The sequence below is a fragment of the Drosophila pseudoobscura genome, chromosome 3 (genome assembly GCF_009870125.1).
Source record: "Drosophila pseudoobscura strain MV-25-SWS-2005 chromosome 3, UCI_Dpse_MV25, whole genome shotgun sequence".
Taxonomy (NCBI): Eukaryota; Metazoa; Arthropoda; class Insecta; order Diptera; family Drosophilidae; genus Drosophila; species Drosophila pseudoobscura.
The window spans coordinates 23,420,316-23,436,118 of record NC_046680.1 but is presented as its reverse complement, the minus strand read 5'-3'; the positions used below and the strand labels follow the sequence as shown (position 1 = coordinate 23,436,118).

At 47.5% G+C, this 15,803-nt stretch overlaps 3 protein-coding genes across 10 annotated transcripts; 2 read left to right on the top strand and 1 right to left on the bottom strand.

Moving 5' to 3' along the window:
* Positions 1-696: 696 nt before the first annotated feature.
* LOC4805742 (beta-glucuronidase) lies at positions 697-6,076 on the top strand. Of its 5 annotated transcripts, none has more exons than XM_015185371.2 (9): positions 697-912; positions 3,495-3,898; positions 3,962-4,274; positions 4,340-4,877; positions 4,945-5,088; positions 5,144-5,228; positions 5,286-5,462; positions 5,523-5,661; positions 5,726-6,076. In XM_015185371.2, exons 1-9 carry the CDS (start codon positions 909-911, stop codon positions 5,905-5,907), a joined length of 1,986 nt encoding a protein of 661 aa, XP_015040857.1. In that variant the 5' UTR covers positions 697-908; the 3' UTR covers positions 5,908-6,076. The 5 variants fall into 5 exon arrangements, with proteins under 5 accessions (XP_015040857.1, XP_015040858.1, XP_015040860.1 ...); XM_015185372.2 differs by lacking the exon at positions 697-912 and adding an exon at positions 2,442-2,555; XM_015185374.2 differs by lacking the exon at positions 697-912 and adding an exon at positions 2,662-2,769 and having other exon boundaries at positions 3,549-3,898.
* A 734-nt stretch (positions 6,077-6,810) lies between these two features.
* Positions 6,811-9,635, top strand: betaGlu (beta glucuronidase). The gene is given in 6 exon segments (XM_002139004.4): positions 6,811-8,273; positions 8,328-8,644; positions 8,697-8,967; positions 9,021-9,159; positions 9,227-9,301; positions 9,304-9,635. Coding segments are annotated over 6 exon segments (2,067 nt in total). The 5' UTR covers positions 6,811-7,109; the 3' UTR covers positions 9,405-9,635.
* LOC4805741 (zinc finger HIT domain-containing protein 3) lies at positions 9,617-10,597 on the bottom strand. Of its 4 annotated transcripts, none has more exons than XM_033377759.1 (4): positions 10,447-10,597; positions 10,165-10,384; positions 9,938-10,110; positions 9,617-9,882 (listed from the first exon to the last, which is right to left on the bottom strand). In XM_033377759.1, the coding sequence occupies exons 2-4, from the start codon at positions 10,365-10,367 to the stop codon at positions 9,680-9,682; spliced, it is 579 nt and encodes a 192-aa protein (XP_033233650.1). In that variant the 5' UTR covers positions 10,368-10,384; positions 10,447-10,597; the 3' UTR covers positions 9,617-9,679. The 4 variants fall into 4 exon arrangements, with proteins under 4 accessions (XP_033233650.1, XP_033233651.1, XP_033233652.1 ...); XM_033377760.1 differs by having other exon boundaries at positions 10,165-10,379; XM_033377761.1 differs by having other exon boundaries at positions 10,165-10,379; positions 10,469-10,597.
* Positions 10,598-15,803: the final 5,206 nt, after the last annotated feature.

Genomic DNA, 15,803 nt, shown 5'->3' with positions numbered 1-15,803 from the left:
ATGAATATAAAATGTAACTAATAAAGATCTTTTCTCAAATTGACATTTCTTAGACATATTCATGTATATGATGAGTGTTTTGTATATATATCTCGATCCTGATACCTATTCATGGTCCCTACAAGAAGACAAAAAGCGTTAAAATATCGTTGAAATAATGAAAATAATATTGAATTATATTAAAATATATTGAAAATAAATTGTTGTTGCCTGGGATGACAAACATATTCACAATTCTATAACATCCATTTCCCCCAGGGTATGTGCATGGAGTTAGCAACATGTTTGTGTATTGAATGAGTCTCATTGTTGTCATTCAAAACGGTGCTGCCAACCTGCATATTTGTTTACATGAACATATTTGCTGCTGCCAGGGCTGCCATGAAAACAGCCGCAAATATCGAAATTCAAATGATAGTTTATAACGCACACCGGCAGCGCAGCTGTTCCGCAGTAAATAGAAACTTTAGAAAGTCAATTAACACCCACCGGCCAGCAGACTAGCAGCAACTAGCCGGTCCTGTCCAAAGATCAACAGTGCAGCACAGATTTCAGCTCACTTGGCTAGCGAGCGACCGCTGGCCGTTGTGTTTTTGCAGTACTCTCCATCGCGTCGTCGTTCGTGCTGTGGTGCGAGTGTGGCGGGCTTGGTCTTGTGAATGGATGGCTTTGGTGGCTCTGTGCTCATCACCGTGTTAAATTAATTACATGGAGAACGTTTTAGACGATTACTAATAGCAGCGAGATGACTAAAGGCGCCTAACAAGTCGAGTCGGATCTTTAGTCTTAACGGAAAGTGTTCCTATGTGCACTATAGTATAGCACTCTCGCGTCCATATCCACTGCCATAGAGAAAGGAGACTCTTCGAACACCACATCGCGATCCTGCTGCGACCAATTGACTGGAAATGGGTAAACTATTCTATTAATATTCGCAGCAATTTACTTTGACTGACATTTTCACTTTCTTGTGCGCTCTTTCATTGATTCTTTCACTTTGGTTGGGGCTCGGGCTGGGGCTGGGTCAGCTGCGTCTGCTCTGGGCCGCGGTGGGGTGGGTGCGGCCGGCCTTGAAAGTGAAAGCAGCATAAAGGAAAATACCATTAGCACACCAAAGATTCGATACCCTAACCCCCGTTCCTCAGTGGGAGTCCACAGCAGAGATAAGAGATCGATCCTAGGCGGAAACGTGACGGTGATAAAGTTGCCAGTTTATTGGACTTCTAAGGCAGAGGAGGTCAAAGACCTGATAACCTTTCTGGCATCGGGGTCCAAACAGCCAAGCAGACGATTGATGAGCCCCCGATTCGATGTGATTCCCAATATAGGGAGCCTCTGTGCTTGCACATTGATGGACTCTCCCGGAGATTAGAATGAGATGGCAGGGTGAAAGGCTGAAGAAATTTAGAGTTCCCATTTGGAGCAAGAAGTTCCGCATTTCGCTCGCAATCAACACTAATTAATCTACAGTCTATGTCTGAGGCAGAAACGCTTAATTGGAAATTTATTCCTGCCCTGCTACCCCCCACCCTCGCTTCTAGCAACGGCACCACGGCATAGGAGTTGCTTCCACTCGTTTTCTAGCCGTTGACCCCAAATGAGGCAACACAGTGGCTTCTGGATTTGGGACGCCGTTGTTTATCGGAGGGCGGTAGGGGTTGGGCTGGGGCAGGGCTTAATTAGGGGCACATTTATTGCACTGAGATCCGTTGGCTTTGGCTTTAGCTCTGGCGGTGCGTGCGTGCTCTAAGCTGGAGCTTCCGCCCATGCGCCTAAACCCCCAAACACCCACAGGCCAGCAAAGACGCAGAGCAAGACGACCTTTGTGTGCTGTGCCCCAAAGAGAACCTGAAACAGAGCTGCAGTACAGTTTACAATTACCTTTCCTAATGACATCCGCTTGGGTAGACGCGGATCCGTGTGACTGAAGCCGCAAGAGACTGGCAAAGGCCCAGGCCCGGGTCACCGGCAGACAACTGCGGATAATTCAAATTTAGTAGCCACTTGCCCACCATCGCATGAGCAGCAGCAGTTTAGTCGCCAGTGCCCTGAATGCACCTATGCCTTGTGGCCAACATGCATCTCAAGATCCACCTCAAGTGTCGCAAATATGAAATTTGGGGTAAGCTCCGCCACATTCCTGTTGTCATTGATACACCCCACCCGTCGTTATGCTAATATCGCACCGAACGGTACACCTGCGGTGCCTTTTGGCATTTCAATTGGAGCCGAACCTCCCACCCACTCCCCCTCTGCACGGACTGAAGTCGGAGCCAGAGCCAAAACCCAGAGCCAGAACCCAAAGCCAGAACACAGAACCAAGCCGCTTTAAAAGCGGGAACCCGCCACAAGTGCAATCTCAGTTGAGGCCGCAGAGCAGTGGTAGTCGCAACCGGAGTCCGAAATGAGTAAGCCAATCGTATCCCGTGCATTTACTTTAAAGGAAGGAACCCATGTCAATTTTGTCAAAATCCCTTGAGATATTCACATCCCACTCTCCTCTCCAATGCTGGGAATAACGCCGTCACTATTGTGGAAGATATCAATTCAAATGAGTAAGAAGGCCCAAATCAAATCGATCGACAGCTTTTCCTTTTGAGCTTTCGTCTAATCAGACGATAACGTGCACTCTAGCGGTAGATAAATAATAAATAGAGGAAGCGAGTGCTGCACAGTGTGCCTCCGACGGGCGAACGTGAGAGAGAGGCAAAGTTCAGCTTGCCGCACTCCGCAATAAAAATATTATGGGATTGTGGAGATTTCTGAAATGTAATGTTGGTGCCCCTCGATATTCATTGTGTCGCGATGCTAAACGTGATTTATTAGCGAAACAAAGTGCACAACAATGCGTTCATTAAATTAACATTAATGAATCGCAACAAAAACAAAACCAAAACTGAATCTAAACAGATTCGCTATCATCTGCCTGATGACACATTCAGCGAGAGAAACATTGCGCGCGAGAGAGAGAAAGCTTTTAGAAACAGCTGTTTTGGCCAGGTGCTTGGTTTGGCCCTTGAAATGCTTTCCCTCTCTCACACTCTCTTGGCTTTAGTTTTGGCGTTGTTTGGCAATTGTTCTATCTGTTGCATTGTTGCATGCAACTGTTAACCCACAATAATGTAGAATATACAATTTCATTTCCGTTTCCTTTTGATGCGCTGCGTATCGTTCCGTTCCGTTTCGCACGCCGACTTTGAGAAATAACAAAAACAATTCATTTCAATGTGAGTATGCACACCTCTTTAGCAATACCGTTACAACAGAGATGAGATAAACAGTGGAAAGCTTTGACCCTAAAATAATTTTAAAAGAAGACTAGAGAAGGGCTCTGTCAAACGTCCCTCCGACGACCTCGTGCCGATCGATTTCTGTCAGGTATTCCGTCTTATCAACTATTGGAAACCACAGATAGACGCTGTTATCTTTATATGAACTCCAGATACCACAAGTACTCATTTCTCTCTGAATATTGACTTTGGTTGTATTTGCAGCTCTCTGGTTATTCTCATTTGTCTCTGGGCTGGTTTTGCTGCACTTCTCCATAGCTCTGATTCTGATCAACAAGGAAGTACCACAGTCGCGCGGAATGCTTTATCCTCGGGAGTCGGAGACGCGGGAGGTGCGTTCCCTGGACGGAATCTGGAACTTTGTGCGCTCCGACCAGACGAACCCAACGCAGGGTGTGCGTGAAGAGTGGTACGGCAAGGACCTGAGCAGGAGCAGGCCCACCATTCCGATGCCCGTGCCCGCTTCCTACAATGATATAACCACCGACAATCTGCGCGACCACGTGGGCACCGTGTGGTACGACCGCAAGTTCTTTGCCCCACGCTCCTGGGCCGTGGATCAGCGGGTCTGGCTGAGATTCGGGAGCGTCCACTACGAGGCCTATGTGGTAAGCACGAGATGAGGTAATCAACATCAATATGGCATCTATAAAGTTCTGTCTTTCTCGCAGTGGGTCAACGGCCAGAAGGTGGTCAAGCACGAGATCGGGCACCTGCCGTTTGAGGCGGAGGTCACGCATCTGCTGAACTACGGCGCAGAGAACCGAATCACGGTGATGTGCGATAACGCACTGATACAGACTACTGTGCCACAGGGTAGGATAACAGAGCTGCCCAACGACGACGGCATGACGATAGTCCAGAGCTACACGTTCGACTTCTTCAACTATGCCGGAATTCATCGCTCCGTCCACCTGTACACCACGCCCAAGACGTTCATCGAGGAGGTAGTGATAACCACAAACCTGTCCAAGGACAATGTCGGTAAGAGAAAGCGTCCATGATCTTGTCAGTCACCAGTTACCTCCTGGGCTTAATCCGCTTCCTAGGTGGGGAAGTCATCTATAGCGTCAAATTTAATGGAAGCGCCGTCAATGAAGCAGACAATTCCCTGTACGTACGAGCCCAGCTGTACGACCGGGAGGGCAAGTTGGTGGCCAATGGCACCTCGGATGAGGAACTTTGTGGAAGTCTGCAGGTGGACAATGTGAACCCATGGTGGCCGTACCTCATGCACCCGGAACCGGGCTATCTCTACCAGTTGGAGGTAAAGCTACACGCCTCCAACGATGATCTACTCGACGTCTATCGCTTGAAGGTGGGCGTTCGTACCCTCAGCTGGAGCAACGCTACATTCCAGATCAATGGCAGGCCGGTCTACTTCCGCGGCTTCGGTCGACACGAGGATGCCGATGTCCGAGGCAAGGGCCTGGACAATGCCCTGATGGTGCGGGACTTCAACCTGCTTAAGTGGATCGGTGCCAATGCCTACCGTACCTCGCACTACCCCTACTCTGAGGAGTCGATGCAGTTTGCGGACGAACACGGGATCATGATTGTTGACGAGTGTCCTAGCGTCGATGCGGAGTGAGTCTGTTGTGTGATGAGTTCCCTGCAAAGGCAGAGTGTAATTGTGATTGCTCTCGCCTTTCAGGAACTACAACCAGGAGTTGCTGGGCAAACACAAATCGTCGCTGGAGCAGCTCATCCACCGAGACCGCAACCATCCCAGCGTGGTCATGTGGTCCATAGCCAACGAGCCGCGCACCCGCGAAATGAATGCGGATTCGTACTTCCAGTGGGTGACTCACTGGGTCTTCTCCGCCCGATTTCTTAATTTTGTATCTTCACAGACTTGTTGCCAACCTGACACGGTCCCTCGACAAGACACGGCCAATCACGGCCGCCATTGCCACTCCCTGGACCGATGACAAGGCGGTATGTATAGGGCCCTCCGGATTCCCCTTGATCCGTGTAACAGAGCTTTCTTTGCAGGGACGCTTTTTGGATATAATCAGTTTCAATCGCTACAATGCGTGGTACTCCAACACAGGTCGGCTGGACATGGTCACGAAGAAGGTGGTTGAGGAGGCCGTTGCTTGGAACAAACACTACAACAAACCCGTAATCATGGCGGAGTACGGAGCCGATACCCTGGAAGGACTGCACCTGGTAATTTGTGGGGCATCTTCGCTGGGACTATTGTTTTTCATTTCCCTCTCTCGCCTGCAGCAACCGGCTTACGTCTGGTCAGAGGAGTTTCAGACAGAGGTATTCGCACGTCACTTCAAGGCGTTCGATATCCTGCGGAAGAAGGGCTGGTTCATCGGCGAGTTTGTATGGAACTTTGCCGACTTCAAGACGGCCCAGAGTGGGTGTCATCGTTTTCTCTAATAAACTGCATCATGACTGAAGCTGTTTCCATATCCTTTCAGGCTACACCCGCGTAGGCGGCAATAAGAAGGGAGTCTTCACTCGTGCCCGACAGCCGAAAGCCTCGGCTCACCTGCTGCGCAAGCGATACTTTGCCCTTGCCCGGGAACTAGACGATTCCAGCTTCCCGGAAGATCTCTTTACCTACATCGCCGACATGGGCAAGGTAGAGGAGAATACGTAGTAGCCGGACACTTGGCTACTGTAAATATATTTGTATACGTGTGATCCTTGATCTGCCATCGTTGCATTTTTCATTCCGTTGTATTGAATTGTACAATCTAAAATTTATAGTTTTAGTGCATTGTACTTTTATAGGTACTGATAAGCTAAACTAAATTAAAGATAAAGTGCGTTATGGTTTTTTTGTCTAATACACAAATGGCTTGCTGTCATAGTTTTTAAAAATAGGGATTGGAAATTATGAGGGTATTGCAGTTTTTTTCTTCCATTTTTATTTAATTTAATCCTTAATCCTTTCCGTTCTGAACGTGACCGAGTTCAAAGCTCGGATGATAATATGAATGTCGAGGAGATCGTACCCGACAAGGAGCTGCTAGTAGCGATTTGAAATATTTCTTCATTTTCATAATAAAATAAAATATTTTAAAATTATCTATGTGTGTTAAAATACAATCCACAAGAATTATGAAATTTTAATAATTCTGTCTCAGCTTAGGTGAAAGATATCGTGGGGTATTTGGTATAGGATGGATTTACAAGTTTTACAAGTAGTATTATACTACTTTATATTACAAACCTCATTACTAATTCAAGCAGTTCAACTATTTAAATAGAGGGGGCTTAAGTGGGCTAAGCTCGATTTTTCATCATACGAGAAGCTATATTGCTATTGAGGAACTGAAATTGACGCAAAAACGTTCAAAGTCAAGTATTTAAAATGAATCAGTCAAGTAGAAAATAGGTTCATTAATTGGATAAAATTATGTGGGTAGGGCTGAAAGATCTAGATAGCTAGTAATATTTGATGGAAGATCAAAAACAAGAAATTCGTCGTAATAACCGGTTGACAACAATGCTGCTGTCACCACTAATTTTCATACCCTAGGGAAAAGGATATGATGGAGTTGAGAAAATGTTTGTCATCCCAGGCTCCGTAGGTTACAACATACTAATCATATGCATGAATATGTCTAAAACATATCAATTTGAGAACATTTCTTTATAAATCCGTTTTAAAAACAGTTTGAAAAACAAGATCTTCATATAAAATTAACGAAATAGAGTACACAAAGGCCTATACACGCGTCAACTATAACTTTTTTGTTGAACTGTTCTGTTCAAACCTTATTCTAGCCAAAATACAATAACTAGAAACTAATATCAATTGAAACAAAGAGAGTTTTTCCAGCTGGACAACCTATCATGCAAGGGCAAGCTTGGCCTTCGATGTGGCTTCTGTTCGGCCTTCTCCTGGTCCTGGCTGTCACTGGCCACGGAGAAAACAACGAACACGATGGGACGGAGCTGCACCCAGTGTTTCTGCACGAAAATTGGACAGCGCCCATCGCCACCACTGGATTGCTGTATCCACGCGAATCGGAGACGCGGGAGGTGCGCAGCCTGGACGGAATGTGGCGCCTGCTTATGAGCCAACCTAATGATCCGCTCCAGGGGATTCGGGAGAAGTGGTACGAGAACAGTCTGCAGAAGACTGGTCAGGAGATTATCCCAATGCCAGTCCCGGCCTCCTACAACGACATAACCACGGACAATAACCTACGCGACCACGTCGGCACCGTCTGGTACGAACGAACTTTCTTCGTACCCCGCTACTGGATAGAAAAACGCCGAACCTGGTTGCGTTTCGGCAGTGTCCACTATGCGGCGGTCGTGTGGATCAACGGAAGAAATGCCATGCGCCACAGCATTGGGCATCTGCCATTTGAGGCGGAGATCACCAACCTCCTGAATTTTGGTGGCGAGAATCGGATCACGGTTATGTGCAACAACCGCCTGACCAACCGCACTGTTCCCCAAGGGCAGGTATCTACAGTGAAGACGGATAATGGCGAGACTCCTATCCAGAGCTATACCTTCGACTTCTTCAACTACGCCGGAATACACCGCTCCGTCCACCTTTACACTACACCCGTGGTTCACATTAGCGATATTGCCATCAGCACGCAGCTATCCTCCGACCAAGTGGGACGCATTGACTACCGCATTTGGTTAGATGGAACCACGGAAGATTCTACGGTGCAGCCAACGCATGTTCTCGTTCAGCTGCGGGATAGGGATGGAGTTGTAGCGGCCCAGCAATTCAACCGCGCTGTCTACAATGGAACTCTCCTGGTGCCAGGCCCGAAACTCTGGTGGCCCTACCTTATGCACCCCGACCCAGGATACCTCTACAGTCTGGAGTTCGAACTATTCATGTCCAGGAACGACGGCGATGATGGGAAGGAGCTTCTAGACGCCTACAGACTGCCCGTGGGTATCCGCACCCTTAGCTGGACGACTACGAGCCTGCTCCTGAATGAGAAACCTCTGTACCTCCGAGGATTTGGCCGTCACGAGGATTCTGATGTGAGTCACATTATTACCCATGTCTATCCTTTCAATCTAATTTGCATTTTGCAGATTCGGGGCAAGGGTCTGGACAATGCACTCCTCGCACGGGACATTAACCTAATTAAGTGGGTAGGGGCCAACGCCTACCGAACCTCGCATTACCCCTACTCGGAAGAATCGATGCAGTTCGCGGACGAGCATGGGATCATGGTCATAGACGAATGCGCCGCCGTCAACATAGACCTTTTCGAGCCGGAACTGCTGAGCAATCACATGTCCGCGCTGGAACAGCTCATCCACAGGGACCGCAACCACGCTAGTGTCATCGCCTGGTCGGTGGCCAACGAACCGCGCTCCTTCAAGATGGGGGCCCTCGGCTACTTCCAGTAAGTGGCATCGCCTTTGTAGAGCAGGGTTAATCGGTATCTGTCGACCCAGGGCCCTGGTAAATTACACTAGGAGTATAGCCCACGGACGACCTCTAACGGCAGCTATAAATGCCAGCCCCGATCCACCCAAGCAGTGCCATTTGGCTCCTTTCCTGGACATCGTCGGATTCAATCGATACAACGCTTGGTACCAGAACTCGGGACGCACGGACATGATCGTCAATCTGCTGACAGAGGAGGCCCAGCGCTGGCACCAGAACTTCGGGAAGCCCGTGATCCTCTTCGAATACGGTGCCGACACCATGGAGGGCCTACACTCGGTAGGAAAATGACTCCAGAATTATTTTAATATGCTCTGATTGATCCCTTGCAGCTCCCAGCCTACATCTGGTCCGAGGACTATCAAGTGGCACTTTTCTCCCAGCACTTTAAGGCTTTTGACAAGCTGCGAAAGCAGAAGTGGTTCATCGGGGAGTTTGTGTGGAACTTTGCCGACTTCAAGACGGCCCAGAGTGGGTGCCATAGGAGCCTATTCTCGAGCATCTCAAGATCTCTTATGCTCTCCCTTTTCTCTTTCAGCCTACACCCGAGTGGGTGGTAATAAAAAGGGCGTCTTTACGCGTGCCCGACAGCCGAAGGAGGTTGCCCATATTCTGCCCATATTGCCCTCGCAAAGGAGTTGGACAGGGTACCCGTGCCTAAGCATCTAAATGTGTACATTTCCAGCCAGACCGGGCAGGCACACATTGAGCTATAGAGGTCATTATTTAGGAAACGAAGCTTTAGCTTGCCAAAACATTGGCCAAAGTGATTTTAAAACTATTTGCAATATAGATAGAAAATATCTATATCTTTAAGTATATCCCGACTGTATCCACTTAATCCACTTGTATTCCTGCAACTACATAGATCTCGGATCCATGCTTTCATGGGATGTATCTTGTTTATAGCACACATTAGCCACAAATATACGGATGTATTAACATTACATAAAGATTTATTAATTACACAGACACGAAATCACTTGAAATTTTAAGAGCATAGTTCGTATTCGTTACGCTCCGCTAGAGACATGGGCTCCACGACCTGCATGCACGCGTCAGCGAACTCGAGGAAGAGCGGCTCGTGCATGGCCGCTGTCATGGCCAAATGAACGTTGTGCGCCACGTCGATCTGTTTGAGCAAACCCCGTAGGTGGGGATTGTTGAGCAGCTGGCGTAGGGGCTCGCAGGTATCTGCGGAAAGGAAAATGTTACCGGAAATGATAGTCGGATGCGTTGCGCGACTCACTTAGCTCCTGCAGCTTCTCTGGCGGCACAGTGTCATCGCTGGGGAAGGGGGCATGCAGTGTGGGTTCTTCCTCGACAATGTCCTGTGAGTCTTCGTTTTTCAAAGACGCTGCTTGTTGAGCTGTCGTACATTCCATAGAGTCCACGTGAACCTTGTAGCACTTCACTGAACAGCTGCGGATACACAATTTGTTCAAACTGAAGAACTACAGCTAGATAGTTACTTACTAGGGAGCCACACACTTGTTGCATTTGTATTTCCTTGGGGCTTGCGCGCAAATTGCACATTCCATTCTGCAGCTTTGTTGTTTTTTTGCCTCCACAACAATATAGTCAAAAACAATGTATAGCCCACTTAAGCCCCCTATGTTTACTACTTCAGGTAAATAGCGGAAAATATTAACGATTGTACATTTTTCTTGTAGATCCATGCCATTTTCCCTCTGGACTTAAAAAAAAAACACTATATTTTTTCCCTGAACTGCGCTAACATTATTAAATTTTCATTACTTTCGGTGGAAAATTGAAGTACCCCTTGGCTTATAATAGGTTAATCGTCCTCAGTCAAGGATTGCAAACCATATTGCGCAATTATGATCTTCCGTCGAATATTACTAGCTATATAGAACATTTAGCCATGCCCATATAATTTTATCCGATTAATGAATCAATTTTTTATCAAAATGGCTTATTCTTAATACTTGCTTTTATTGGATTTTGCCTGAAAAAAGGTTTTAGCGAAAAAGGTTAAACTAAATAAAACGTAATAGCGTAATAAAAAGTAAGAGAAAAATCGTTTGGGAACAGGTCTACCCTATTTCGTTAATATTATATGAAGAAACTTTTTTCAAAGCTGTTTTAAAACGTAATTAATAAAGAAAATATCTCAAATTGATATGTTTTAGACGTAAATATATCTCGATCCCGATTCCCATTCTTGGTTTCTGTAAGAAGGTAGTCCCCTTCCAAATTTCGTTGAAATACCTTTAAAACAGAGACTGACCAGTTTTGGCCTTTATTGGTGCAATGGATGACAAACATATTCTCAATTCTAGATCATCCATTTCCCCAGGGTATGCAAAATGTTGCCCAGTGCTTCTAGATTTCTCGGCACATGAGTCTGGCCCATTCAAATTTAATGTTGCCAGCAACATAAACGTAAGAAAACGTAAGTGAGTATGGAATGTAAGGACATTGTTGAGCGGAAAAATCCCATCAGAAAAAATCCCAAAAAAGTCCCACCAAACTTGAGCGCCAAATAGAAATTGTTTGAATGTGAATGCACGTCGAGTATTTAGATGCAATCCAGTGGAATAAATGATGCACGGAAGCACGATTTGAAATAGCGAAAATTCAAAAAAGGTATTCGAGGCGGCTCCCATATTGTCGTTTGTGCTAACATTAAATTTTTATATATTTCTGCAGCTTACTTGTTCCGCAATTGAGATGGCAGTGCTTCGATATATCGCAACAGTTGATCGCTGGTGGTGGCAGTAGATAATTGCATTTCTAAATTATGCCCTTGATGGCGCTATACCAACTTCAGTTAGCGCCATTTCGGTTTTGGGCGGCGTTTTTTCGGCGGTAGAGTAGGAAAAAGTTGAACGCGAAGCGCATCGCGAAAAACAGTAAAATACGGAGAATATCGGCCGGTCGCATTGAAATTTTGTGTTTAAATTAAATGAACAGACTAGTTAACGTGTGTGTATGTTTCTGAATCGCTTAATTCTAATATTTTTGACATTAAAATTTGGATTTTAAGTTCTACGCACACTATGGCGCTAGTGGGGCTGTACATGTAGTTAATGTGTAGTCATTGGTTGTTTTCTACGTACGTGTGTAAAAATTGTCAAGCTTCGAAAATTTTAGGAAAACTCAAACGAATTAGATAAAAAAAGGCGTTTCCTCCTGTCTTCTGGGACTCGTTTTCGCTCCTATGTGGCATGTTTGCTTTAGTCAGTCTCATTTATGGCCAATCCAAGGCACGTCATCTTCCGTGCCGTTCCTGAGCAAACAAACGAGTGGGGTATGCCGAAGGGCCATGAAATGCTGGGGATGGCTGGGGTTCCCCAATCATCAAAGCAATGCGCAGTTTCGGGCCACCTGGCGAATTAACGGAGGAATCGGGTGTTGGGTGTGGGGGGGGGGGGGGGGGCAGGAATAGCGGCAGCGCGAAGGGAACAATCAAATGGCGGTCGGCGTGTCCACAAATTGTAAACACATCCTGCACACGGAACGGAACGGTCCGAGCCCGATCCCCAGCACGAGCTTCAGCTCCAGCTCTTGGTCAACCACCACTGGAGCAACTACAGTTTGAAGCAACAACAAAAAGCCAAACGAAACTTCTGGTGGCAATAAATGACTTCAATGGCTGACTGACCGGATGGTGGAGTAGGAACGGGTGGCACGGTAGGGGAAGATGGTACTCGTTTCGCCATATTTTTTGGGGACTTGTAGCAGGAGGCACAGCAACGTGCAACTTGTTTTGCTTTGTTCGCTGCCAATTGGATTGCACAAAGAAAAAGGCAGTAAAAAAGCTGAAAACAAAGCAGAGAGCTGCAAAGAGGATGCCGGCAAACATGGGTGGGATGTGGATAGGAAGGGTGAGGGTGTGGGGCCAAGGGTAACATGATGTGGCGCCTCTGCCGCTTCCGCCGTTCGTGCAACACAAGCGCGATAATTGCCAGCGTTATCCGCTCGGCCTGCCAGTCAATAGGCGCAGTAGCGGCTGCCGCTAGAGGAAGAGCCTTCGTGTGACTCGCCTACTTTTGATTTACAACATTCGTGCAACATCAGCAGCAACAGCAGCACAGGCAGCGGCACAGCCAGCGGCAGAGGCAGCGTTGGGGCAGCGGCAACGACAGCAAATTCAGTGTATCGCAAAAAAGAATGGGGCAACCAATGCAAACAGCAAGAAGAAGCGGGACACACGCTACACGCCAGGGGCATATTCGGGGGGCAGGGTATTGCAGGAGCAGGACATGGCAAGTTCGTTCGCTCCGTGCAGGTGTCGTTTGTTAGGAGTTTTCAGCGTTTCCCATTCAACCCGTTTATCCCCCTTTCACCCCGCCAGCAAAAAGCCAAAAGCGATATTAATAGATAGCGGCACTTTTCGCTTCGCTTTTATCGCCCGAAAGGCCAAAGGAAAACTCGGCTCCTACTGCACCTGGAGCTTGACTCCTGCGGGTCAGATTGAGGTGGGGCATGGGCCTGGCAATTGGGCATATTGACAGATCATGCAATCATAATGGCAGCATATACCTACATATAATGAATATTAAATTACATGCTACAACAGAACTGCCATTAAATGTGCGCCAAGGAGAGAGGCAAGGCGATCCTTGTACGCTGGTACGCCACCTATTGGCGCTGGCTGGCATGCGAAAACGACATATGTCAGCTGGTTCAATGGAAGGGTGTACTGAATTAGTGGGTCATCAAATGGATTAAAATTCCGTTTGGGTTCATCCTGTTTCACTGCTTCTTATCTCGGGGAGCACTTGCGGCAGGGAAGGGGAAGGGGCAGGGACAGACAATGACTTGTAATTTAATGCAATCACGTGGCACATTCGAGGCCCGTTTCACAGAGCCACGGCGCAACAGAGCTCCGAAGGAACAGAGTAAAGGCGCCAAAAATATGAATATATATATGTGTATGAATGGATAGCGACTAAATAATTTGGAAATGATTTACAATATTGCCAGGAAGAGACCCCGGACCCCAAAAGTTAATAAATCTAGCTCCATGACGAAAAGATGAGTCTATTCGAGTGTGGTGGAGTTCGGTTTCTCGCCCCGAAAAATGTTGCAAAAATTACAGGCTGCAGCTTCGAATGATGCATGACTGGCAGGCAGACTCTCGATGGAACGGATAATGGGCCATGGGCACTCGAATTGTCCTATAAAAGTGCGACCCCGTGGTGCTAATTCAGTTTTGTATTGTCAGCGGGCCTAATCTAGCGGGAAATGGCCAGCCGATGGGGGCAGAAGGCGGGGGGCGGGGGGCAGAAGGCAGCTGACGCGATAATTGCAGTGCCTGCCATTTCAATTTACCCCCCATTCTACATTCTACATTCCCCGGGCTTTCTCTTTGATGGATGACGGCGGGGTGACGCAGTCCGACGCACTTGTCAAACATTTCGCGCCTTGGCATTTGTCTTTCTCTTTACGTTCTGCAGTTGATATTTGATAGTGCCTCCAGTACCCCAGCGGGATAGCACAGCTTTAGTGCAGAGTCTGTCAGGATTAGCCTTCTGGTAGCCACCGTTAGGGTATCTTCTAATCGTTGAATCGTTGCCCCGTGGATGGCTGCTCCTTTTGCTGCGCTTTTTTCTCTTTACGGCTATCCTTGTGCCTTAATTAAAAAAGCTGCATGCCGCTTTAGAAAGAGTCTCCCCAGAGGAGGCCGTGCAGTTGGGGGGTATTTATGACTTGGCACGCAACAGAGGCAGGAGCTGTGGCAGGGGCAGGGATATGAGCATGATTTACAGCTTATTGAGAGACGCCGCAGGCGGCGAGACAAAGGCAACGCCAAGAATTAGCCGCAATGCCCCATCAATCATGGACTGCCTGCCTGTCCATACCTTGGCGTAATCCTTTTGCTGCAAGTACTCAGGGCACAGAGTACTCATCTGCCCCCCAATCTGCCAGCCAATCTCCTTCACCTCCACCTCTCTGAAGCCCTGCATCCTGCCCTGCCTCTTCGCCGACCGGACCGACTGGCTCGATTGGCTCGAACGGCTTTATGGCCGCATTATGCTTAATAAAGCAGACAGTGAGTGCTTCTGCCACTCGCTTTTTATTTCTATGCATCTGGCGGAGGGTTTTATCTGCGAGTCATAATGGGCGCCGGCGATGCTTTTACAGCCCCGCTCACGATTCGAGATTTCGATTTTTGGATCCCCCCCTACCTCTCACTCTGCAGCGCTGCGTGATTTATGTGATTATTTCAATGCGGCGGGGTTGCGCAAAACCTCGAAAAAAATTAAGCCGTTTGGCCGGGCAAGGAAGATGGGGTATCGGAAACTGGAGTGGGAATCCCTGGATCCTCCCCCCACCCCATATTCATTGACTGCAAACATTCTGCGATACAGGAGGAAGCTGAAATAAATATGCATAAAATTATTGCTACAGTCTAAATTGCAATTAACATTTGCCAGACATAATGCCCCAAAAAGTAGGCTGCAGCAGCACTCTTGCAGCAGCACTTTCGCCGCTGACCGCTAATGAGCACCTGCCTGTCCGCAGTTGCCGCGCCATGCCACACAGCTGATATTCAATTTATATTTAAAAACAGAGAAAGAACTGCTCCATTATGAACACAGAACTGCCCTCCTCAGACCATATTTGTACACGCTGTTCTACATATACATATATAGTACTATTTGGTGTTGTTTTTTCGTACCCTGCTTCTCTTTTTTTTGCCGCAGTGGCACAAAATAATTTTCCCAATTGGGCATAAGTTCTGCGACTGACCTACCCCTGCCCCTGTCCCATCCCCTTTGTGTGTAAATTGAAACACTCACAGATCCTGTTGGTTGTCCTCGGCATTTATGCAGTCAACTGTCCACAATCCGACGGACGGAGAGGAGATTTCACTCATTCATGAATGCATTTACAAAGCACGGGCCTCGCCTTCACAGCCTGCAACGGGAGTTCTTCTGGGCGGCAGGAGGCAAGAGGCAGGAGCAGGAGAAGGGGCACGGCAATTTAACAGCATTTACTGTAACACGTGTAATTATTTCATGAGATTTATCTGCAGCAACAGCAGGAGCAGCAGCAGGAGCAGAGGCAGAAGAGCTCTCTTGCCACAAGCTGCCGTTGCTGTTGCACTTTGGTAAATGCGACAAAATTTCCAATTGGAAGGC